Below are 27,439 nucleotides of genomic sequence, written 5' to 3' on the forward strand. Positions count from 1 at the left end.
ACGCTTTATGGAGATGTATAGGTTCATCAGTTGGTTGTTTTAGCAAAGGAAACAAATTTGTCTCTCCAAAGACTTTGAATGGTAAGTTTTAAGAAAGAAGAATGAAAAGAAAATGATTTTTTTTTTCTTTCCGCTTTAATTTTAGTGTAAATACTTTGGGGGACATTATAAGTCAATTTATTTATTTTCGAATTAGTGTGATCGACAAATTTTTTCAGCTGCGGAAAAGTGATCATGTGTAAACCATAAATGTTATAACTACCCACCAAAAAATTTTCGGTAACGTGACTTTGTACTACTAGTCTAAAAATAGTAGATATATCTATGAAAGTAATATTTTCACAGTTCAGTTCTTACTTTTCAGTTCTCACCCAACTGTTTTGTATTTACGTGTTTTTTCCAGTAATTCACCTTGAAATATATATTATTCTTTTTTATTATAGTTTATCGTATTTATTTTGTTGTGAAAATAAAAACGCGTTTTTTATATTAAATACAAAATTTATAAATTTATTTACAACCTTGAGAGTATAAAGATGAACTATCAAGTTTTGAATAAGAATAAGCTTTTTCCATTTAATACATTATAAAATTATCTTTTTATTACTATTATTAAATTATATAAATGACACGAAAATTTATAATTGATAGGAAATATTTAAATTAAATGTTTCTTTATATTTTTTTTTTATAAAAACTACAAGTATTTTTAAGATAAATGTTCCCTCACTTTATTTTTTTCTTGAAAACAAGCTGCTAAGATAATGTTGTACGAAATAAATCTGACCAATAAAACTCGTCAATTCACGTTACCGAAAATTTTTAGGTATCACGTTCAAAATATTTTTTTTTTTTTTGCCGTTTGTTTCATATTTTCGCTAGCAGTGCAGTATATTTGTTCAATTCCTACGATTTCTATAATCGATTTCTATAATTGATTTTTCACGTAATTCTTATTATTATTACATTAGTGTTATTGTATTAAAAAAGTGACCAGAACACAAAATAATTGACCAATAATTATTTGGAATTACTCTTTGAAAACCAAAAATTTTTTCTGACCACCATGTAATCGTCAGCCAATAAAATCACAAATTTTGGATATAACATTATATATAAATGTCTTATAAAATATCTTTTAATAGTAACTTTTATTAATTAAAATGATTTTTAACTCATGGTTAATTTTAGAATTATAAATAATAATCATAATTAAAGTACAATAAACCAACACTTTTATTTTATAAGTAAATCATAATGATAAAAATATTAAAAATATAAACAATATATATATATATATACACAATAATAATAATACAAAAAAAAAACGAATAAGAAATGGATTAGAGTGGGTGTTATGGATCATGTCATTATTTATAGCTAAAATTTGCAGATTTTCAACATCACCAGAAACTAAAATTGTTGAATCATAAGCACATAAATGAGGAGAGTTTGTTGATAAGAGGTTAGAGAATTATAGATTAAATTAATAAAATGATTAAGATAATAATATTAAACAATCCAAAAAATATTATTAAATATAATTCAGTTATAACTTACTAGTGATTACTCCGGAAATTAGCGTCCATAGTGGTTATTTTAGCTAGGCCGAGACATAGTTTTTCTCGTAGAATATCCCATCAACTTCGACACTACATGGTAATTTATTAATAAAATCATTCAAAATTAATGAAAATTAACAATAAGATTTTTTTCAATGATATTTAATGAAGGTGAATTACTTACAAATCTCTTTTCGTCTTTTCCTATTATTATTTAAAATGAAATGAAAATTAAAATTAACAGTTAATATTTTCAAAATATTAGAGTTTAGAATATTTATAGTAATACTTACAGTCAATTTCTTTATTGAAGATAAAATGAAAATTAACGGTTAATATTTTTTTTAAAAAACAAGTGTAATCATAATATTAATGTTAACAATACTTACTTCCTGTTAATTGTTTAAAATAAAATAAAAATTAACAATTAATATTTTTTAAAAATATGTAAAATAAGTGCAATCATAATGTGAATATACTTACGCAGCCTATTTATTGGTTAAAAATAAAATAAAAAAGAACGGTTAATATTTTTCAAAATAAATGTAATCATAATAATAATGGCAATTAAAATACTTACAGACTATTTATAATTTAAAGTAAAAGGATAGTTAACAGTTATTAGTTTCAAAAATATGCACCATGATTAATACAAGGGAATAAAGATACTTACCGCCTATTTATTATTTAAAAATAAAATTAAAATTAAAAGTGAGTATTTCAAGACAATTGGAACCATAATAATTAATAATAACGGTAATGAAGATACTTACAATCTGATTATATTTATTATTTAAGTAAAAGGAAGATTAGCAGTTATTAATATATTTTAAAAAGAATAACATCAAGTACATCAAGTGTAACCATAATAATAACGGTAATGGAGATACTTACAGCCTATTTATTATTTATAATAAAAGAAAAGTTAACAGTTAACATTTTTTTTTAAAAAAAAACAATAAACATCAAGTATAATAACACTTACCACCAACCCCTATTTGTTATTGAATAATAAAATAAAAATTAGCAGTTAATATTTATCAAAATCAAGTGTAACCAATAATGAATATATATACTTACAGCCTATTAATATTTTAGGAACAATAAAATAAAAATTAACAATTAATATTTTTAAAAACGGGTGCAACCATAATAATAATGATAATGATAATGATTAATGAAAGTACTTACAGCCTATTCATTTTTTAAAAAGTAAAATAAAAGCTAACAGTTAGTATTTTCAAAAACAAATGTATGCGTAATATTGGTAGCAGTGAAGATACTTACATTCTATTTATTATTTAAAGTAAAAGGGAAATCAATGGTTAGTATTATTCAAAAACAAATGTAACCATAATAATAATGGCGATGATAACACAATAACATCAGCAGAGTGTAATGGTAATACTTACTAACTGGACCTATTTATTAAAATGAAATAAAAATCAAAAATTTAATATTTTTCAAAAATAAGAACAATCATAATAATAACGATAACAGAGAAACTTACAATCGCCTATTTATTAATTAAAATAAAAGGAAAATTTAAACATTAACAGTTAATAATTTTTACATATTAATTGTAATGATAATAATGAATAAAATATTTACGTTCTTCAACAAGTGGTATTGCTAAAGCAGTAGCAGAGAAGATAATCAAAAAGAGAAGGAAGATATTGAAGTTCATTTTGACTTTTTAGTAGGTTATAGATAAATTTTTTGATTCTTTTTTCTTTTTATGTTTATGTAAAATTTTCGGTATTAGTAAACTGAATTTTTTTTTTTGAGAAAAAGAAAGATGAGTCCTTTAAATATTTGAATATTATCATACGCGCAGTAATCCAATCGGATCTTGCATTTTGATCAAACTAATTTAGAGAAAATTTTTTTTTGCATGATTGTCATGATTACGTCCGATTTACATAAAATTTGCCGGTTAGGGTAGATCCACCTTGATCAGATGAATCGTTAGATCTAATAATTCCTTTATTAGATTAATTATTTAATTATTGGATATGAAAGTAGCCACAGTGTATCGGCCTATCGGGCAACAAATCATTGATTCAGAAACGGATTTCTTGATTTTTTGCCAAGCAATTTTAAAATGTTTATCAAAAAAAAATGCATTTATTATGTTCTCACACCCAACATAATTGAATTCTTTGTGGCATTCTCTAACGATTAGAAAATCATGATCCTGATATACTTTATCGATCGATCCAAATTAAAGTTTTGCACAAAACATCATGAGATTATTCGTAGCCGATCAGAAATTTACCCCAAACATAATAAGAAGTTCATTCACCTTTTATTTGCTTGATAACCATGATTACGCACGATTTACGTAAAATTTGCCGGTTAAAATAGATCCACTCAGATCAGGAATCGTTAGATTTAATAATTCCTTTATTAGATTAATTATTTAATTATTGGATATGAAAGTAGCTACAATCTATCGGTCAACAAATCATTAATTCAGAAACATATTTCTTGATTTTTTGTTTTTGCCAAGCAATTTTCCCTATAAAAAATTTTATCCGTTATTTCTGTAAAAATTCCATCCATTCACGGAAAAAATGTAAATAATTCGATAAATTCCGTGATATAAAGTTAATAATTCCGGAAATATGAACCTTTTACGGAAAAAAAGATGGAATAAAAAAAAAGGATTGACTTTTTTTACATGGTTTTAAAATGTTTATCAAGAAAAAATGCATTTATTATGTTCTCACACACAACATTATTAATTCTTTGTGGCCTTCTATGACGATTAGAAAATCATGATCCTGATATACTTTATTGATCGATTCAAATTAAAGTTTGCGCGAAACATCATGAGAGTATTCAAAATAATAGTAGATCGCCCCTTGCCGATCAGAAATTTACCCCAGTTAAATGGACAACATAATAAGTAGTTCAGTCTTGCTTGATTGCCATAATTACGCCCGATTTACATAAAATTTGCCGGTCAGGGTATAAATAATTGAGAAAAAACCGATCCACCTTATCAGGAATCTGTTACAATAATTTCTTTGATTGATTATTTGATAATTAAATAGCATTGGAAGGAGAAGTAACTATATCGGTCAACAAATCACTAAACCGAAACAGATTTCTTGATTTTTTGCCAAGAAAAATTGTACTTTTTTTCTCACGCGCAATATAATTAAAAGGAACAAAGGGATTCATTTCAATTCAACTGACAAACATTTTGCCGACAGGATCGCCCTGTAAAAAAAGTCGATCCTTTTTTATATTCCATCTTTTTTCCGTAAAAGGCTCATATTTCCGGAATTAATAACCTTATATCACGAAATTTATCGAATTATTTACCTTCTCCGTGAATGGGATTCGTGAAAGGCTCATTTTTTACGGAGTTTTTACAGAAATAACGGATAAAATTTTTTAAGTCATCTCACCGACATACTATATATATAGTAATTAAACATTATAATAAAAATTAAATATAATTTTTTTTTTTAAAAAAAAAAATATTATTTCTTTGTATTAAATAAAAAATTTTTTCTTTATTTTTTAATATCTAGTAATTATTGATATGTAACTCCAAAATTTTTTTTTATTAATGCTGAGCAAAAAGCACTAAATGTCAGTAAATTTAACCAGATCCAATTAAAATCCGTTCCGTCTGTCATTATATAATAATTTGTACTTCGGATTTTACAAAGTAGTATGATCTTCATGATCTTTCATTCAGTGATCTACCTTAAAATTTGCACGAACATAATAATAGTAGATTTGCCCCTTTGCCGATCAGAAATTTCAGCCATAGTAAGAAGTAATGCACGAACATCCAGCTTATAAACTATGTTTAGTATGTTAATCTCAATGGGGCCCATTTATTTTACTGAAAATCGTCTCACCAACAATTAACTTACCGGCAGTCATTTTACCGACAGGATCACGGAGTTACTTCACCAACAAGTTTTAAATTTTATTTATAACAAAAAAATTTATTGGTTGCTTTTTTGTATTTTTATTACTCAATATTATTTCATAATATAATAACCATTTTATACAAATATTTAATAATACTGTTTATAAATACTAGTAAGTGCTTTAAAATATATTTTATTCATAGAAATTTTATAAGCGAACGCAAATAAAAAATATTTAATGTAATGTAATATAATTATAATATGGATAAAGACTCTTATTATCTCCTATTATTACTATGATATTAATAATTATTAAGTTAATCTTTAAAATAAAATTCGGTTTCGGTGAAATAACCTGTCAGTGAAATGATTTTCGGTGAAATAACCTGTCGGTGAAATGATTTTCGGTGAAATAACCTGTCGGTGAAATGATTTTCGGTGAACTCATTGCTAATAAGTTGATTATTAGTGAAATAATTGTCGGTAAATAAATTGAACTCCTTCCAAATTATACTTTGAATGATAGCTCATTTTCTGGTGTATATAAAAATTATAGTCATTGTTCAAACCAATAAAGTTGTTTTTAAATGTTACATTTATTTATAGTGTATCTATAACGGTTCCCGTTCCCTAATTATCGTACGAAGCGTAGTAAAGGATACTTATGATTAAGTTAATACGATTGAGCCAATACTATTGTCTGTTTGTACGCTTATGCTACTAATAAATAATATTGTAAATGCCGATTGAATTGACACTTCTGAATTTTTTATCTATTTAATTGCATATGATCAATTGTTGATGTACAAATTAGAGAGAATAATTATAAAAAAAACAAAGATATGGAGAACAAAGTGATAATAAATAAATAATACTTTTAAATAAGTGCGGAATAATTCAAAACGACCATTACTTGTTATGATCAAATTAAAAAATAAGCCTTTGTTATACACCAATCCTTTTTAGAATAAATCGGCCAAAGTACTTCTAGAATCTCAACTATAAAACATCATTTCAAAAAAGACAGACGGTGATGTTATAAATATATTTGTGAAAATTAAAAATTTGAATAATCAAAATAATAATTAGAACTCTTTTCCTTATCAATATTAAATTTAAAATTGGCTTGAGTCAAGGTGATGAAAGTCACGTGAATTTTCATGACATTTACTGTATATTGATTTTTGCATTATCATATGCAATTGGAAAAATTGGAAGTTTCCAATACAGTAGTTTCAATAGCTTCCAATTTTCCAGTGCTACATCACTGATCACATGTTAGTGCAGCGCTTTAAAAATCACAATTGTCATAATGAGTCATCAAAAGATGTTAAATTCCGAATGTTAATTCATTGGAAGGACAAATTTTTTCTTTAACTTTCTTTAAAAACATAATGAGTAAGTTTATAATGGGTCACAGAGTCACAGAGTCATCAGATTGTCGTCTAATTAAACTATAGCAGAAGTGTAATTTCTATTTATCATTTGATTCCGTAAAGAAATTTCAAATCAGAAACGGGACGGATTCTAAAAGATGGAGGAACAAGCAACTTTTCAAGCATGCTATTCAATTAAAACGAATAATAACAATTAATGAGATGTTTTTAAAATCAAAATAAGGCCACACAAATTCGATTTTTTCGGTTCACTTCACCCGACCGGGTCACTTTTTCAAATTTCAATAAAAAAAAAAAGTTATATAAAAAGTTTATCACGTGATCAAGACGTAATTTTTATTGGCGGGTAAGTTTATCACGTGCTGAGAACCTCTGAAGCGAAAATAAATTCTTTAATTACCCTCCCCTTTAAAAGTCAACCAATCAGATTCACGATTTTACATATAAACTTTTTTTGATTTTAAATTTCAATGTTACGTGAACTGAAAAATTGAATTTGTGTGGTCTAATGTAGTAATTCCACTAAAGCCTGAATTAATCATGTAAAAGAACAGATTAAATTTTATTTATAAAATGAATGTTGAATTTTCAAACAAAATACTGTTAAGGTATGCAAACCAGTCATGTGATCAACATAATTGACCAATGAAATGTAGTGAAAATTGGGATGTACGATGAAACTTATCGCACGCGAAAAAACAAATTTATTTATGTTTTATAATTTCAAATTTTTATTTTGTGTAATTACACGTTAAATTTTTATTAAGATTAACAGGTAAACTTAAATTTTCATAGAAAATTCTATGTAAAATAAATTGTATAATAATGGCAGCTAGGTCACGGTTGTCCATATATAATTAACGACACCCAATCATTTAGGACTCTTTTTATGAAAAACTATATAGTTTTATATTTATAAATAATTTGCAACATATAGAATAACTTATCAAATTGTGGCTTACTAATTAGTAAGATATTAATATGTACATTGCTGTGGCCGATAAGATTTTCCAATAAAGATTTTTATTTCAAATCACCGGGGGTGATCATCAACCCCGGTGATAAGTTAAAAAAATTCCAATAAGCATAATGTTAGTGTCACGAGAACTTTGTTGTTTTTCCTTTTTATTATTCCATTTAACTAACATAAAAATCGACTGTTTCAAGAATCAAAACTAGTTTTTTCAAATTTTTTAAAGTTTTTTTAATGGAAGCTTGTTATATTTATCAATAATTATTAAGATTTTTTTTTAGGTATTTTTCGCGAAGGAAATAAAAAGAATTTTTTTCACAAAAAAAAAATATATATACACAGTATATATATATATAATTTGATTGTTGGCCAAACAATCGAATTAATAAAATAATATAAAAAAAACATGTAATAAACTTTTTCTTATATTTTATCTTCGACTAAAGCCGAATAAAAAAATGAAAAGATTGTTTAATAAATCGTCGATTATCGTAAAATTTGTAGTGCAAATTTTAAAGCCGCTTTATAATGTATGCCGATTACGATTATTAGGGTGCGATAGGTTTGCCAAAATATTCATTAGATTTACATTTGCCGATTATTAGGGGTACGATGGTTTTGCCAAAATATTCATTAAACAAAGATTTACATTTTGCCGATTATTAGGGTGCGATAGATTTTTCAAAAATATTCATTAAACAGATTTACGGATTTTTGAATCGTTTGAATTAAATTTAATGTTGGGAAGGGAGTTAAAATATCGACATTAATAGAAATTAATTCCATTAAATATTTGGTTTGCAAATGGATTGTTGCTTATGTTTTGTCTTGGTAATTGCATAAAATAATTTGTATACGAATCGATTTTGCTTGCATATCTTATTTTTCGTTGAATTCTACGATTTTTAAGAGAACGATCATATCGTGGCAGACGTGGCACGTATGATGATGATGAATGAGTTTGGATTACATTTATGAGACATTTTTCTTGTTGTTCAGAATATATATCTTTTCTTTGATACTGAGAAGAACTATGAGAATAGCAGAAAATGAAGAAAATTAAAGAGAGAATTAATTCATTGAATGAATCCCCTTTAAAATTTTTGGGGTGAAATGTTAAATGAGGGTTGTCACACACAGATAATGTCGTACCACCTCCCTTAAAAAATATTTATACCAAAAATAGGAGCGAAAATAAAAAAAAAAAATTATTTTCTTTCTTTCTTAAAACTTACCATTTTAGAGTCTTTGGAGAGACAAGTTTATTTCCTTTGCCAATACAACCAACTGATGGACCCATACGTCTCCATAAAGCGTTCTTCATACGAATTAAATGCCTTTCTTCTGTACATAAAGCAGGTTCTTCTTTCTGTTGTTTGAGTGTGTTTCCAATATGACCTATCGTAGCAACATTGACATTTCTTTCACGTTGAGATTGTTGTGCTTGTTGGACAGCTTTTTGAGATAGTTGTTTAGAATGTGAATAACGTTTTTTGAATTTTCTTTGACCTTTTTGTATCTGTAATTTTTCTTGACAGATGTTAAGTTGGTTGCAAATTTTTTTATAAGATGAGATAATATCGGTATCGGTCCAGTTATGAGATTGGCCGAAGTAGTCAATATCAGAATAAGTAACTGATGGTTGTTCCATTTTTTACAAAAAATTATATTTTTGTAGAATCAAGAAATTTTTTTTTTTTTTAAATGTTAACGAAAAAAAATTTTTTTTAAATAAAAAGAAGGTATTTACAAACTTTTTTTCTCGAATCGAAAAATGTTTTATTGTTTTTGTTCTCAAAAATACTATTAAATTATAAACTTCATTAAAAAAAAAAGTTTTTTTTTTTTCCGAAATGTTCGAAATGAGAATTAAATCAAAAAAAATTGTGATTTTTTTTTGATATATATATAGAGGAAACTAATGGGAATTTTTTCAATGGAGTTTTTTTTAAAAAAAAATTCGTTTTTTTTTTCGTTATTGAAAAAATATTTGGGATAACCGTCAAAAGAGGGTTATTATATAGAATTTTTTTTTGATTCTCCATGTTTTCTAGTTTAAGTACCTTTAAAGCAATATATATTCAGTGAGGAAATATAACGTAATTATTAAAAATAAACAATAGAATAAAATAAAACAAAATAAAATAAAAAAAATAAAATAAAAAATAAAAAATAAAAAAATAAAACTTTAATTAACAATTAACTTGTAAAAAAAAAAATTTTTTTTTTTTTTAATTTTTTTTTTTTTTTTTTAGGAAACGCACAGAATAATAAATAAGTTGTTTTTAAAACGCAAGATTAACATGATTAAAACAAATAAATAAATAAACAAAAAAAAATTTTTTTTTTTTTATATTATAATTTTTTTTCTTGAACTTTATTTGAAGGCGTAAAAAATATTTTATGTGTAGTACGACCACCAAACATTCATTATGTTTATTTTTAATTTCCTTTTTAAGAGAGTTAATAAGAAAGTAGAAAAAAGAAACATTAAAAGTAAATAAAAGTAGAAACTGAATATTTATAATACTTTTTTATCTGCGACGAGAAAAAAGTAGGATTAATTATAAAAAAAAAAACATTGTCTTTCTTGATTTTTCAATCTTAATTATTTAATATAATAATATATAATAAAATATTACCTTTACGTAAATTAAAAATTATATATATTACATATATAAATATTACCGTTACGTAAAATTAAAAATTATATATACACATAAAAAATTATATATAAATATATAAAACATTTTTTCAAAGTAATTTACTAGATCCCAAAAAGGTTCAATTTTAATTCTTTCATGTTTCAGTCGAAAAAAAAAAAATTGAATCAATTGAAGTAAAATAGGATAAAACATTTTCGAATGTAATATTTCTCTGAGAAAAAAAAACATCGCCAAAAATGAATTTCAATTGAATTCATAATCAATCAATTTACGATGATAATCTAACTCAATTTATAAAGTGCTCGGACGAAAAAAATTCTCTATTTCATTTATGCATTAAATAAAAATGAAACGGCATAAGTCATAATATTAAAAACTTGTTTACTCCACAAAGAAAAAGCGAATGAAAGAACCCAAATTTGAATCAATTGCTTGTATGATGAAAGAACCCAATGTTTGACATGTACATCATGCAACATGCAATTACAACATCATCGGTAAAACGGGACATTTAAATGCATTAGTAGTATTAGTAATCATTATAATAAACTTTGGAGTTATATTTCCGCAAAGTAAGTACAACATAATACAATGATACTTTAGTAACATCACATCATCATCACCCCACATTTAGAAAAGAAAGAACAAGTTAATTGTGCATAAAAAAGCTGGAATTCTTCCTGTTAAAATTTCCATGATAAAAATTTATCCGTATCTTTGTTTATTTACATCTTAATTTTCATTAAATTCCAATCAATGAAACTAAATTGGTTGACAAAAATTCTTTGTATATAGGCTTGCATTTTATTAATACAAATAATATTTACTGCGGCGGCGTAAAAATTGCAATCACCTGACACTTGAACTTTAAATACTTGATTATGCAAAAGAATTCTTAAAAAATAAATTTTTTTAAGGAATAATTTAAGTTTTTCTGTGCCTCGAATTTAAAATTTTATTTGCATTTATCCTACGCCTAATTAACCTATAAATATCATATTCTAGAAATGAATTGTTTAAATTAGCACAAGTTGTGCTCGCCTGTATATTACTTATATGGTGGTTAAAAGATTGGCAATTCTTTAAGGATGAGTCATTTTCTTTGCCTACATACAAAGAAAATCGAAACCATTACATTACTAAAAATGGTGATCATCCAAAGCGGAGTAGTTTTGAAATTACGCACGTGACAAATAAGGGTGATGACAAATAGGGGTTCACTAATTCTAAGCCCCCCCGGAAACAATAAAAATGAAAAGTAGAGGGGTGTGACAATTGCGTGACAAATATTTTTACTATTATCACGTAATAGTCGTAATATTACTCCTACCCTAAAATGTCCCGTCAGTTCATTTATTCACTTGTAAATCAATTTCTTTCCTCACAAATTTTTTTCTTTACCTTTAGTTCTTCAATTCATTCGCTTATAAAAATTTCTTTCAAATACTCATTCACCCAAGTTTGACATTATTTCTCCACAAGAGAAAACTGTACAGCTGATCTTTTTTTTTTTTGACGTACATAAAACATACATGAATCATATGAACGAAATAAATTTTTTATATTAGTATGTATATACCTATTAAGGTTAATTAATGATGTATATTTTTAAAATTTATTGAATTTTCATTGGTCAATATTCATTGACATAATTTAACTGATTTTGGTATATATTAAAATTGTATAAACTCATTATAGGTTAGTGTGAGCGATATATATAGTGATAACATTTCATGCATGTAGGCTTTTGTTATTCTCTTTTTTAATTTATTATTTGTGAAAACAAATTTCATTAAATCTATTAAATCTTTTTTTTTTATAATGAAACTATAATTTTGCAAGCCATCACTCTTTTAATTTTAATGAAACTATAATTTGCAAAACCATTACTTTTTTAATTTTAATAAAACTATAATTTTGCAAGCCATCACTCTTTTAATTTTAATGAAACTATAATTTTGCAAGCCATCACTTTTTTAATTTCAATGAAACTATAATTTGCAAAACCATCACTTTTTTAATTTTTAAATGCGCGAGAACTTTTGATTGTGAGTATATTTTAGGAAAGGGCTAAAATTTTCACATGTGTCACGCCCTACCCCAGAAAAGATAGTGGCGTAACTTTCATCTTTTTTTCCTTTTTTGACCATTTTTAAAGATCATCGATGAATTTTATCGATTTCCAGAATAAATAAATAAATGATAGACCATAAATAAATATTTACCCCAAACTTATTTTATAATAAGATCGGTGGGATGCATACTGTAAGTGCGGCGGATAAGTGCGGATCGACAACTGGATTCAACAGGTTTCATAAGGCATTCTCTCAAGAGAAAGAACTTCAAATTAAAAATAAAAAGGAAAGAACTCGAAACTAACTTCATCCTAACCTTTTACTTAAAAAAAATTTCAAGAGGCAAGGAGATTGATTATAGGGACTTAACATAAAAAAAATAAATAATAGGCAAACGCATAATTATAATTATTCAAGAAATTTATTTCTATGGAAAAAAATATGTATATAAAAGTAAGTATTATGTCTGTCTTTCATCAATTTCCTAAATAATTTTTTTTTTTTGGCGCGCTTTCAATCAATTTAAGACGAAAATATTAGTATAATGAAATAACTTGTTTCATCTCCTATATTAATATAATTTACATTAATTAGAACTCTTATTGCGAGTTATTTAATTTATATAAATAAAAGGTTATGGACTGCATCAATGATAGTAAAAAAACATTGAAAGATCTTTATTTATTTATTTTATTTTTTTGCCAAAAAGCCACATAAAGAAAAGAAGAAAATTCGAAACATGTATATAGAATTTTAGATGGAAAGAATAATTGTCATTGGATGTATTGATGATGAATGATGATCATTTTTGTATTGAAAATGCATCATTCTGCAGAGCTGTGTTTGACGTCAGGATTTAAGGTTAGATTAGGTCATTAAGGATAGTTAATACTAATTATATCACATCCATTTTTCTTAACTTATCAGTTATCACCAATTATATTGCGCAAGCATTACTCGAATGCGTAGAAATAAAAATTACAAGTGTAAAGTCGATAAATTAGAAAATTTTTGAAAGAATATATACAGTATTAAGGTAACGAAAGGGAATATCGGAATGGAATAATATGTATTAGTTACTTTATTGTTCTATCACCCGAAGGATGGTGACCCATTTATTTATAAACTAATTATTACTGTTTTATCATCCTGGATGTAACTGGCCTGCCAGTTTATAACTGGAGGAAAAATCCCTAAATACTAGTCAGTACTTGATAATGATAATCATCTTTAGAAAAAAGTTGATCCATTGAAAAATTGGTTCATTAATGGATTGTTCGTAACCTGCACAGGTAACCTTCTAATCGAATATAATGCATGATATTTTCTTAATTCTCGTCGATTTCTACGTTCGCGAATATTACGGCGGTAGTGTGACAGTGACCCGTAAGATTGAGAAGTGGGCTCTTCAAGATTGCTGATTGTGTAGGATGTATTTGTATCATCGTTACTAATTTCATTAATTTTGGTCACCTTGTGATCCATCATAAAAGTATTAATGTTATATAGAATCCTTAATACGGTTCTTCGGTTTGTGGAGGGCTATTATAACGGAAATAGCAGAAGAAATGTTCTAAATAAGTAGAATATAAATACTTCTAAAAAAAAATAAATATAATTTTTTATTTGTTGTCAAAGGAGTATTTTTAAGTTATTATATATAGAGATTTTATTTCTTCGAACTTTTTAAACAGCTATCTAGAAGAATCTATTTTGATTTCGATAGAAAAATTTATGATAGAACAGAGAAAAAGAAGGAATTTAAATGTGTTTTCGACATTTTGCGGGTTACGCCATATTTAAAACAATGAAGTTGATTGTAATCCAAATTAAAAACTTTTTCTTTTTAATAAAAAAAATGTAATGAAAATAAATATTATAATGAATATAATATATACGTATTTTAATTAATTGCCATATTTTTTTTTTTAATACAATGTATATAAATTAATATACTGTATTCGTATCTACAATTAATTACCATATTTTTTTTTTGCTTAGATAACATAACTATTTATGTTAGTTGATCTTTTCATTTTGTTGCCCCCTAATTCGTTTGATAATTCAAATATGGTTTAAACAAAAATATTGTAATAAACTTTTTTTCCACGTCATTTGGAAGATGATTGGTAAACCTTAAAAATTGTTTAATAAAAAAAAATCACTATCTTTTAAAAATTTCCACTTTTGGTCCATAATTCTTTTATGCATACTTATTCATTTTTTTTAGTCAGACGATTATTATTTTTTTTTTTTACAATTTATAAGGGATAAGGAATTATTAATTAAAAAAATGTTAATAAATATATATATATATATATATTTTTTTTCATTTATATTTAATCATTGTAATATAATTTATTTAGCTTTTTTAACTAAGAATTTACCATACTGTCAAAACTATGATGCGCAATTGTACATCGACCAAAATTATTTTAGTTCAAAAAAGTTTTAAACAATGAAAAGAAAATCATTTGTCTTTAATGCAATTTAAAACGATTTCAATCATATAATTTTTTTAATGATTCAGCCAATTTGCATAGGTTCTTTCTTACTTGAGTTTATCGGTGCATATACATACAGTAATATTGTATATACAAGAAAGAGATTAATTTAACCAAAAGTAAATGAATGCAGATAAATTAATTTAACCAAATGTGAATAGTAATTTGCAAGAAATTAATTTTGACCAATTGTTGAAGAGTATCATACAAAAATTTTTTATTTTGTTCCTTTGAAACAAAAAAGGAAAACAAAAAAAAAGTAGGTACAATCAGAAGTATCGTGATAAGGCGATTGCTATTGGAAACTCTTTTGTTTTTTTTTTTAAAAAAAAAATAAATAAATGATGTATATGCATGTCATTTTCAATAATCAGCCCGATAAGAAAATGCACGAAGTTAATAAATAAATATTGATCGTCTATTTTTATGTATGCATATACGCATATACATTATAATTTTTCATTTATGTTTATTTGTAATATTTTTTTTATATATATATTAAGGTTCGAAAAATTACTTCTTTCTTACATTACTCAAAGATTTTTTTTTTTGCAAAAAAAAATTTTATTATAAAATACTTTTGTTTTAATTTATTTTCCCCTTTCTATTATTAACTTTCCTAAAAAAAATCGAAAAAAATAAACATTACCCTAATAAAAGAAAGTTGATACGGAATTAAATATGAAAGTAATGGGAACATACAGGAAATGAACGGGATTCATACGGAATTTGCGAAATTTCATGTGAATTCTGCACATTTCTTGTAATGATTGTACATTTTAGTATAGTACCATTTTAATAATGATTTCTTATTCATCACATATATATAGTATAAAAACATCACATATAAACATTTCTAATTGATAAACTTTATTTACTTGATTTGTTAAAATCGATCGGTTATGCAAAAATAAATAAAATATTAATAATTTGTAATTTATTATTTATTTGTTTGTTTATTTATTTAATCGAGTATTCAAAAAGTAGTTACTGTATTAATTAATTACATTTTTCAAAAAAAAAAATAATAAATTTTTTTTCTAGCTAAGATATTTACTTATAGTACTATAGACTATAGACTATAGGTGTTAGCATTGCTATAAAAGATCAGAAAAAAACGATATCCCCATCCAATAACTAAGTTATAGGAATACTGCGGTGACCAATAGGAATTAATGCTAATAATACTGATTTCAATATTGGATGTCTCATAAAAATATCGGTCGCATATTCCTAATCGACTGAACAATAACTATTTTTAATTTATTTATCGCCGTTTTCAAAATGCACTCCCCTAGATAATAGGACTCCTAAAGTTCAAGGTCCTACAAATAAACTGCCTACACCATCTTGAAAACGGCGATAAATAGAATGTTGACCAGTGAGAGTGAGAATGATGATAGACGAACAGTTTTCTTGGATGTGTCACCCGCCGAAAGGGGCATCTTGAATATTTCAAAACACTTGGAAGGGCTATGAAATATTCAGGTGCTGTATATGCTTATTTAAGGACAATTGCAGATGCTTATCCGAGATCACGAACCAGGTAATAGACCGAATATCACCCAAGTGATTTCAGAACTTAATTGTATTCCAGGAGAAAGCAAAGAAAGTGAGAATGACAGATTGTGATTAAATAAACCATTGGATTCGTTAATAATTAGTTGTTTTACCATTAGAATAGATTATTATTTTTTTCCTAATAAATTTTTATATGAACAATTATTTAAATTTTACGTAAAATCTTGAAATCGCTGTTGATATTCGTGTATTGATTGCAAACATTTTTAAGTAAAAGATGGTACGATTATCGCAATCCATAAAAAAAATGCACAATGTTTTTTGCATTTTATGGTAATAGAACTATAGAAGACTGCAGAACTTTGAATTTGTGGCTTGTATTAAAAAAAAAATCATTATTTCTCAACTTATTAACGGTAGTTAATTATAAAAATACAGTCAAACCTTTATATAACGATATGTCGGGACATATATGAAATTTTTAGGAAATATCGTTATATCAAAGTTATACCGATATTTATATGTCCCACATATAGTGGGAAAATAAAATTTATCGGTATATCAAGTTTTTAATAGTATATCGGTATATCGAATATCGGTATATCGAAATTATTTAAAAATATAATATATTATATAGTATTTATACTGTAGTACTTAATATGTAAAAAAAAATTCAGGCGATTTCTATTTGTACACGGGTGTTCAAACTTCAAACACGAATTTCCAAAAAAGGTAACGAAAAAAAGTCAAAATTGATGCTTTGTAAGTCACGTGATATGTACCCATGTATTTTTCAAAATTTTATATATACAGATACATCTTAATTTTTACCATACAAACTTTACAACAAAATCTACAAAAAAAAAATATATTATGAGTCACTAAAAAAAAAGCATAACCAATTAATTTGTATTTTATTTAGAATTAACAAAATGAACATGAAATCACAAACATTTAAAACCGAAAAGAGAAACTATAACAAAGAGAAAAATTCAGGGTTAACGTCATCATTGCGTAAAAAATACATTTATAGATAAAAAAAATGTTGATCCATGGTTTATTCATCGGAGTTTAAAATATGGAGATATACCGGAAGTATGAAAATAAAATATATTAAAATATATATTGTGAAAAATTCTTGTACGCAAATATTCGAATCACATCTATTGAATTAGGCGCAAAGTAATATTTTATAAAATTTCTTCAAACAAAATTATAATAACATATACAATCTGTTTATATTCGGATATCCGAATTTATAACGGATCTCATCATGATAACTTAAATAAAGGTGAAGATCCTGTACCAAATTAGAAGGTGATTCGGATAAAATAACTAGAGGCACGGTAAAAAAAAAAAATTCTTTTCTTTTCTTTTCTTTTTTTTTAAAAAAAAATATCAATATATATATTTGTATTTATAAAAATAAATAAAAAAAAAAGATTCATACTGTACAACTCTTATCAGAAACTTTGGGGTATGGACGATATATGTTGCGTGTACAAAAAATACTTTAAACATAAATGGGAATAATATATATATATATATAACTTAATATATAAAAAAGACCAAAAACTTGTTAATAATTTTTTGGGGCAGTTGGAAAACCGGTTGAGTAGTACATCGTAATTCAAACCTTACATGTGACCAGTTACACAGAATATATCGGAAAAAACAAAAATTCTTTCCGTGCCTTTTTATTTGCTTCGGTATACAAAAATGTGCCAATTTTAAAGAATAAAGAAAAGCGCCCCAGAAAAAAATTTATTTAGATTATTTAAGTAAAGCCTTTTGTAAACAAACGTAACGTTTGTTTTTTTTCATATACTATCTGATATATAAAGTTCTTAAAAATTAATTTTTTTGCCTATCTTTAATGCTTCGTTTCAATAAATGTTGTCAAAGTTGTATTTAAAGGCATGCAAATTTAGGGATGCATCTGATTTGGCCGTAATTTGCATTATGGAGTCAATGTTATTTTTAATTGAAGTTCTAAGAGTTTCAAAATCGATCCTTTTGAATGATGTCAAAATTACTACAAACAAAATTTTTATTTATTCTGGAAATCGATAATCGATTCAAAATTTCATCAATGATATTTTTAAGGTTATAATAATAATTATTAAACAACAATTCAACATTTTGATATTTTGCACAACATATTATTGTGCCGACATTTTTTGTTTATCCATAGTGCGCTTAAATTGGAAATTACATTCAAAAAATAATGCAGATCTGGAATTTTCTTTTTATGTCTCACTTTTTTCTGTAAAAAACACTTTTTTCTGTAAATAAGTTGAGACATTTAATTGTAAAAAAAATGGGTAAGTATTATGATATAAAGTAATAAAAATAAACCCAGAATAACAAAAACAACAATAAATATGAGGGAGAGAAGAAAATTCTTTATTTCAGATTTGTAAATAAATTTTGGCACGTAGAAATAACGACCAAATATTTAATCAATGAGGCTAAATTCGCAGATTCACAAAGAAAAGGTTTTCGTAAACTCCGATTTTATATTGATAATATGTTGAATGTAATGGTATGTTAATAAACTTTTTTCAATATATATATATATATTATTATTTTAATTGGTTCATCATATGCATAGCTGTGGCGTAATGTTGGTGTCCCGAAAATTCAAGAACCAAATCTAGTTTTCATGAATTTTTTTTTTTTTGGAGATTTATTTAGTAATTATTGAGATTTTTCTAGAGGAGGAAAAAAGAAAAAATAAAATACTTGTCAATAACTTGATTGTTAAAATTGAATGCGGAAGGGAGTTAAATTACTTAAATATCGACCTTAACAGAAATTAATTCCATTAAATATTTGATTGGCAAATGGATTGTTGCTTATGTTTTGTCTTGGTAATTGCATAAAATAACTTGTATACGGATTGATTGTACTTTCACGTCGTATTTTTCGTCGAATTCTACGATTTTTAATAGAACGATTATATCGTGGCACGTTTGATAATGAATGAGTCTCTTGTTGTTCAGAATATAATATATCTTTCCTCAGATACTGAGAAGAACTATGAGTACAGTAAAAGAAAATTAAAAATTAAAAAGAGAGGATTAATTTATTAAAATAAAAAAAAAATTCTTTGAACCCTAACTAGTAAGAGGTGTTTCTCACCCCTTAAATTTTTGGGGCGTTGCCGCACACAAATAAAATGAACCTTATAATGTCGTACCACCTCCCCTTAAAAAATACTGTATTTATACCAATAATATAGCGAGAAGAAAAAAAAATTTTTTTTATTTCCTTCTTTCTTAAAACTTACGTCTTTGGGGAGGCAAGTTTGTTTCCTTTGCCAACACAACCAACTGATGGACGCATACATCTCCATAAAACGTTCTTCATACGAATTAAATGCTTCTCTTCTGCGCGTAAAGTAGGTTCTTCTTTCTGTTGTTCAAGTATGTTTCCAAAATTTCCTATCGTAGCAACATCGTCACGTTGAGATTGTTGTGCTTGCTGGGCAGCCTGGGAAGTTTCCTGAGAGAGTTGGTTGAAATGGGAAGAACTTTTTCTGAGTTTCTTTCGTCCTTTTTGTTCGAGTTCTTCACGTAATTTTTCTTGACAGATGTCAAGTTGTTTGCAAATTTGTTTATAAGAGGAGATAATATCCGTATTAGACCATTTACGAATTTGACCGAGATAGTCAACAGATTGAGAGGTGGAATAAGTAACTGAGGGTTCCATTTTTTTTTCTTTATAAAAGTTTTGTACGACCAAGAATATATATTTTTTTTTTAATAAAAAAGGGTATTTACAAAAAATTTTTTTCGAATCTAATTTTTTTTTCAACGAACGTTTTAAATATTATTAAATCATAAATTTCATTAAAAAAGAAGTTTCGAATATCGGTTTTTTTTCTTCTGAAGCGAAGATCTTCGAAGCGAAGACTGAATCAAAAAAAAAAAATCTTGCGCTTCCTTTTTTTTTGATGTACAGTATGTATTTAAATATATATCAAGGGAAATTTCTGAGTTTTTTTTTTTGAAAGAGAGAGAGTAGTATAAAAACTTTAATTATCAAAAAAAAAAAAAAAAAGTCAAAGCAGGAAAAAAAAAGAAATTTTTTTAAAATATTTGAGTTAACTGTCAAAAGAGGGTTATTATATAAGAAATTTTTTTCCCTGATCTTCCACAATTACTTTGAAAGTAAGGAATATATACTATTATATTTCTAGAATTATGCATTTGATGAGGAAATATAACTTAATTTAAAAAAAAACCCCAACAAAAAAAAAAGCTTTAGTTGGAAAATGTAATTAATTAATAAGCAAATAAATAAATAAATATATTTTTTTTAAAAAAAAAAACGGATCATAAAAGAACAACATAAAAAAAAAATTTTTTTTTTTTTATTTGAAAACGTACGGTTCAAGTCAACAACAATAAACAAAAAAAAAAATTTTTTTTTGAAAGCGGTGTGATCAAATAAAAAAATTTTTTTTTCAAATAAACAAATCGAAATAAAAAAAAAAATAATTGCTTTAAAAAAAAAAATAAAATAATTGCTTTAAAATAAAAAAAAATAATTGCTTTAAAAAAAAAATAATAATTTTTTTATCAAAAATATTTTTTTTTATTATTATTATTATTTTTTAAAGTAGTACTAATAAATATTTTTTTTTCCACATCAAATTATTGTTATTTTTAATTTTTTTTTTATTTCGATCTGTTTATCAAATTATTTTTTTATTATTATTATTATTATTGTAATAAATATTTTTTTCCCCCATCAAATTATTATTTTATTTTTATTTTTTTTTATTTCGATTTGTTTATCAAAATATTTTTATTATTATTATTATATTTTTTTTTAATTATCTTTTTTTTTTTTAAAGTAATAAATATTTTTTTTTTGTTTTTTTTTTTTTTTAAAGTAATAAATATTTTTTTTTTTTGTTTTTTTTTTCAAAGTAATAAATATTTTTTTTTTGTTTTTTTTTTTTTTTTAAAGTAATAAATATTTTTTTTTTTTGTTTTTTTTTTCAAAGTAATAAATATTTTTTTTTTTGTTTTTTTTTTTAAAGTAATAAATATTTTTTTTTTGTTTTTTTTTTTTAAAGTAATAAATATTTCTTTTTTTTGTTTTTTTGTTCGACGTTTTCTGGGAATTATTTTTTTGAACATGCGGCTAAAATGCGGTTAACTAAACAAAAAAAAAATTTTTTTTTCTGAAAGGGCACGGACCAAAAACAATAAATAAACAAAAAAAAAAAATTTTTTTAAAATAAAATAATATAAATAAACTGAAATTTTTTTTTCTAACGGCAAAGTAAAACAATTTATTATTTTATTTTAAAAAAAATAAAAAAAAAATTTTTTTGTTTATAAATAGAGATTTAAAATAAATTAATATAAGTAAAATAAAAAAAAATATTTTTCATTTTTTTAAAAAAAAAGTGCACGGACCAGAAATTATTTTTAAACAAATAAAAAATTTTTTTTTCTTTTTTTTGAAACGCGCATGAAAAAATTATGGGTCAATCAAAACAAAAAAAAAAAACAAAAAAAAAATTTTTTTTTTACAAGGGCTATTGAAAAAAAAAATTTTATACTAATTTATTTATTGTACAATGATAATCTTACTTTTCCTTTTTTGAGAAAGTTTAGTAAAAAGGGGAAATATTAAAATAAATAAATGTATTTTATAATACTTGCTAGAATTAATTAAGTACAAAAAAAAAATCTAATCTAATATTACCCATAAACATAAATAAAAAAAATTTTTATTATCTGTTATATATAAACAAATAGTCGATTGTTTTTGCTTTAAAATGGGCTTACATTTTTCCGGGCAGACTAACCATAAAATTAATACGTCTTAGTTTATTTCATTTATTTCAAAATATCCAAATTTATTTCTAATTACAATTGTTTTGGTTTTGCTTACTTTTTTTTTGTTCTCCTTTTTGCATTCAAAACATGTATATAATGTAATATAATAAGAATTTACAACCTTTATATGAAATACAAATTGGCTGAATAATAAATAATAAATAACAATAATAAATATTATTTAATTAATAATAATTGAATTATAACTTAGCTAAGAATTTACGCATACATGTCTACTATATACATAAACAAGTTTATTACAAAAAAAAAATAAATTTTTTTTTACTTCCTTTTCATATTAATATTCATTAAATATTATGCTTGATGATGTACTGTAATTCATTATAATTCCTAACCATCTTATTATTAAAAAATTAATAAGAGAAAGAAAAGATATTCGTAATGTGGCACAAAAAGAAGAATTTTGGATGAAGAAATTTTTTTAAATAGTTAATAATAATAACATTATTACTAATATTATTAAAGAATTTTTTTTTTTTTTACGTTAAAATATTTAAAGTTTTCACATATATATTATATGGTAAGAGTTGGCTGAAAATAAGCATGATAGTAGTGGCTTATAAGACTGTAATAAAGCTGATATTTATAGATCACATGCTTAAGGTTCAATTGAAAATTATTTATATGGGTACTCTAAAACGATTTTTTAAAATAAATATATTATTGAAACTGTGTCACAAAAAAATTTATTTTCATTTACATTTTATAAAGGATTACCAATAAAAGAAAGAAAATTAATAAAAAAAAGTATTCAAAAGAATCGTAGAATATCATCAGAGAAAAAAAAAATGAAATTGAAGTATCAAATGTATCAAAATAAAATGAAATGAAATTGAAATATGCGTAAATTAAATCTTATTTATTTATTTGTATATATTTTATGTATATATGCTATTAAAAAGGTGAGAATACAGTTTGGACCTACCTTTTCTTACACATCTGGATCCTACAGATCAGAAAAAAAAATATTTTTTTTTTAAAAAAAAAAAGTTTTTAAAAAGCACGGATCAAATTGGCAAACATTGTACAATATATAAAACACACTGTATCATATAATGTAATTTATACTGTACAACTAAATTTTCATGGGGCGTGAAAAAAAAATTTTTTTTTGTAAAAAGGTTATTTATATAAAATACTATATATGTTTATGTGTCATTGGTAACAAAAGAAAGTGCCACAGTATTATATATGCTATTATATATGCTATTATGAAAAAAAAAATTTTTTTTTTATATAAATTATTTTAGTTTTTTTTATTTTAAAAAAAAATAACGTAACTTATATAGTAATTTATATGAAAGAAAACAATATATTATATAATATAATATATGAAAATTCTTTAAACCATAAATAGTTTCTTACGTACTGAGCATCCATTTTACATTCCACTTATTAATTTGAATGCACAATTAAAGGACCACCTGTAAAAAAATTAATTTTCGACGATAGTTGCCTAATTGAAATTGACAAAATATCTTCCTTCAAACAAAAAAAAAATACCATAACACTTTTGGAAAGTGGGCACGACTAAAAAAGCATGAATTATGGGTATGACAATAATGAGCCACAACGTTTGATTATCGTATACTGAAAGAGAAAGACGGAGTTCGTAGCGTATGTATATCAAAGTATAACAGGGCGCACAAAAAAGATTTTTTTCTGTACAACTTGAAAAAAAAAAATTTTTTTTTCGCCATAAAATATTTCCTTTTTTTTTTATTCAAAGAAAATGTCAAATAATATAACCTAATTTAATTTAATTTAATTTTTTTTTTTTTTTTTGAAACCGCACGGATCATTTGATTTATTGGTATTAATTAATTAAAATTTTTTTTTTTTCACGGACCATGCCCCTATTTAATAAATATATATACACAAAAAAAAAAATGTTGCACAATAGCTTTTTCTTGTAGTTTAAACAAAAAAAAAATTTTATATAACATAGAGAAAAAAGACACATATATAATTTATGTATTGTTGTGCAACCCCTTTTTTTATGGGGTTATTATTATTTTTTTTTTAATACAAAGTTTTTCTTTTTTGTTGCCAACCCGCATAATCTCAAATATTTTTTATAAATATTTTTTTTTTTTTTCTTAGAAAACCTAAATTTTATGATTCGTATTTTTTAAAAGATAATCTTGTATTAATTTTACGTAAGATATTATATATATTATATAATGAAATTATATAATTTAATATGTTGTACATGATCTTTTTTTTTTTTATTACTACTAGTATGTAGAAAAAATTATTAACCCATAAATAGTTTATCGTTATTACATACTAAAGTATCAATCATTATTTACATGCATCTTTTAATTCTAAATGCGCAAGGGTGTGTTGTTGGATTTTTATTGAACAACCATCAAAATCGGTAAAAAAAAAAAAAAAAAAATACTTTTGATTGGAATTTGATTCCTTTTGTGAAAGAATCCCGAAAAGAAATTCTTTTAGCAAACACAAAAAAAAATCTAACCTAATGAAATTGTAATAGTTCAATAATAGTTGTATAACAAACTTAAAAGGAAATCGAAAAAAAAGCATGGATTATAAAAAAATGATAATAATGAATTAATACTTTAATGGAGTTGACAAAAGTAGGTACGAAAATTATCATAATGTTACACACACATATTTACGCCACATAGATGGTATCATATGCGTAAAAAAAAATGGTTTTTTTTAAAAAAAAAAAAGAATGTTGCCGGAGAAATATGATATGTAATATTTTGTAACCACTCCGAATCGGGATTTATTATTTGTACAAATAAATAGTTATTGAAAATTGTCAATTTGGATATTCGTCTATTTATAGTGATCTGCATGATCATGAATTAAGTTTTAATTATACTGTATAATTATATGAAAATACAAACAAGGTGTAAATAATAATAATAATAATAATAATAAATATTTTTTTTTTTTAAAAAAACATGATCTTTTTAGTTATAAAGACGAAACGCCACAATAATAAATAAATATCATTTGACCAAATGATATTCATACGTAAATTTATCCGTTCCTCAACCGAAGAGATTCAGTTTTGTAATCATTGGCCGTAAATCCGAAGATTAAGAACATATGTAAACAATATGCACGATAACGGCTATTAGCGAAATTTTCGATTAATTATTTGTTGTACTTGCTCAAAAAAGACTGCACCCTCAACTTTAAATCTAAATAATACACTAGAAATTTTATTTCTATATGGGTATCTCTTTATCTCTTGGGATTCTTTCTGGAAATGTAATATGCAATATGACAGATATCTATTGCCAACAATATAATCGAAAAAAGAATGGGAATAATAAAGAACAATATTGAATATGATGTTATGTAATAATATGTCACGTACAATTACATCGATAATAATTAAGTGCCGCTGAAAAAATTTTTATCCCGCCTCGCTTCATATCATTACAGTTTTGTTATAAATAAAATAAAAGAATAAGTATTATTATTATACAACATTTTAATATTGTACAAATCTCTTTTTTTTAAGAAAAAAAATAATAAAGAATATAAAAAGTAATTGAATAATGAATATTATAGTTTAACCATTTTTCATTCATTCATTCATTCATGCACATTATTTTTTTTTTTTGATTAAAAGAAATTCGATCTATATAATCATCGATTGTTCTCCATAATTAAAAGTTTAATAATTATATAATTATTATATGATCTGTAACTATAATATTTTTATTTTTATTTTACTTGTTTTATTTATAGTTTTGAAATTCTTTTTTTCTGTAAGTTGTAAAAGTGGCGGTGTTACCGTTGTACAGCATTCCTACTTGAAAATATTTTATTTTAATACTTTTAACCGACGGATGATATTTATTTAGTAGGAATTTTTAATTAATATTTAGCTTTGAACATATATTTTAAAATTTGGCCAATTAAAGCGGTCGGCGCAGTATATACATATTATATATATATATATATATATATATATAATGTATGTTATGCATAAACATTTAATTATTACGCTATATGGATAAAAATATCAATGACGAAAAATTATACAAGTTAATTTTTACTTTTAAATTTGACGCATTTGACATGTTTACATAATAGAATGGTAACATTTATTGAAGATACCATTCTTAATTTGGTCCCTGAATGATAATTTATATAATTCGTATAATTTATATAATTTAAGGATAGTTCAAAAAACTAAAAAGAGGAGTTTCTTAAAGGAATACTTATTATTTATTTGTTTATTTTACGTACAACTTTATACTTTTTTTTAATGTGGTTATATGAGGATATAAAAAAGGTGATTTGTTTATTCAATTTGGTTACAATTTATAAATCTTCTTTGGTAAAATATGGAATAAATGATATTTTAAATTATTGTACGACCTTATAAAGCATATAGTAAATATGTACACATTTATACAACAGATACATGGATTTTCTACGGTACAAAATTTACAGACAGCATTTCATCGACATGAAATTAACCGACGCCATTTGCTGACTTTCATTTTACCGACATGAAAATTTACTTACTCCATTTCATCGAAATGCCATTACCCGGCTGCGAAAATTTATTAGCTGCGCCTCACTCCTTCTGCGCCTTAATCTCAAGTGCCGAAATGTTAAGAGAAGTTCAACAAACTGATTACAAAATCCATTTCTATTTTTTTTTTTTTTCAAATAGTACTGTTTAGAATTTAGAATTCCATTTAAAACCGCAGTACGAGAAAATTACCACAAAATTTTTTTCCAAAATAAAAATAGTAGCAATAAATGTTAGTTTACAATATAAATGGGACACAATAATTCGAAAATATATTACACGAGAAATTACTTAATGATCATTTCATTTCAGGTAGAATCACCAGCATCAGCATCAGCGTCGCCTTGAAGGTCTTCAAGACATCTTAATTTAAATAATTCTGAATTTGACATAACTTCTCTTCATTTATGCGAAAAATCATCAACGCAC

General features: G+C 24.5%; 2 protein-coding genes across 2 annotated transcripts; both read right to left on the reverse strand.

The window, feature by feature from the left end:
* Positions 1-8,594: 8,594 nt before the first annotated feature.
* OCT59_026524 (uncharacterized protein) lies at positions 8,595-9,479 on the reverse strand (the record flags this gene model as incomplete). The annotated part of the gene is made up of 2 exons (XM_025329995.2): positions 8,595-8,859; positions 9,064-9,479. 2 exons carry the CDS (start codon positions 9,477-9,479, stop codon positions 8,595-8,597), a joined length of 681 nt encoding a protein of 226 aa, XP_025187314.1.
* Positions 9,480-19,287: 9,808 nt separating this feature from the next.
* OCT59_026525 (uncharacterized protein) lies at positions 19,288-20,308 on the reverse strand (the record flags this gene model as incomplete). The annotated part of the gene is made up of 4 exons (XM_066143214.1): positions 19,288-19,308; positions 19,402-19,451; positions 19,507-19,634; positions 19,887-20,308. 4 exons carry the CDS (start codon positions 20,306-20,308, stop codon positions 19,288-19,290), a joined length of 621 nt encoding a protein of 206 aa, XP_065992753.1.
* Positions 20,309-27,439: the final 7,131 nt, after the last annotated feature.

This window comes from Rhizophagus irregularis, chromosome 6 (assembly GCF_026210795.1).
Source record: "Rhizophagus irregularis chromosome 6, complete sequence".
Lineage (NCBI taxonomy): Eukaryota > Fungi > Glomeromycota > Glomeromycetes > Glomerales > Glomeraceae > Rhizophagus > Rhizophagus irregularis.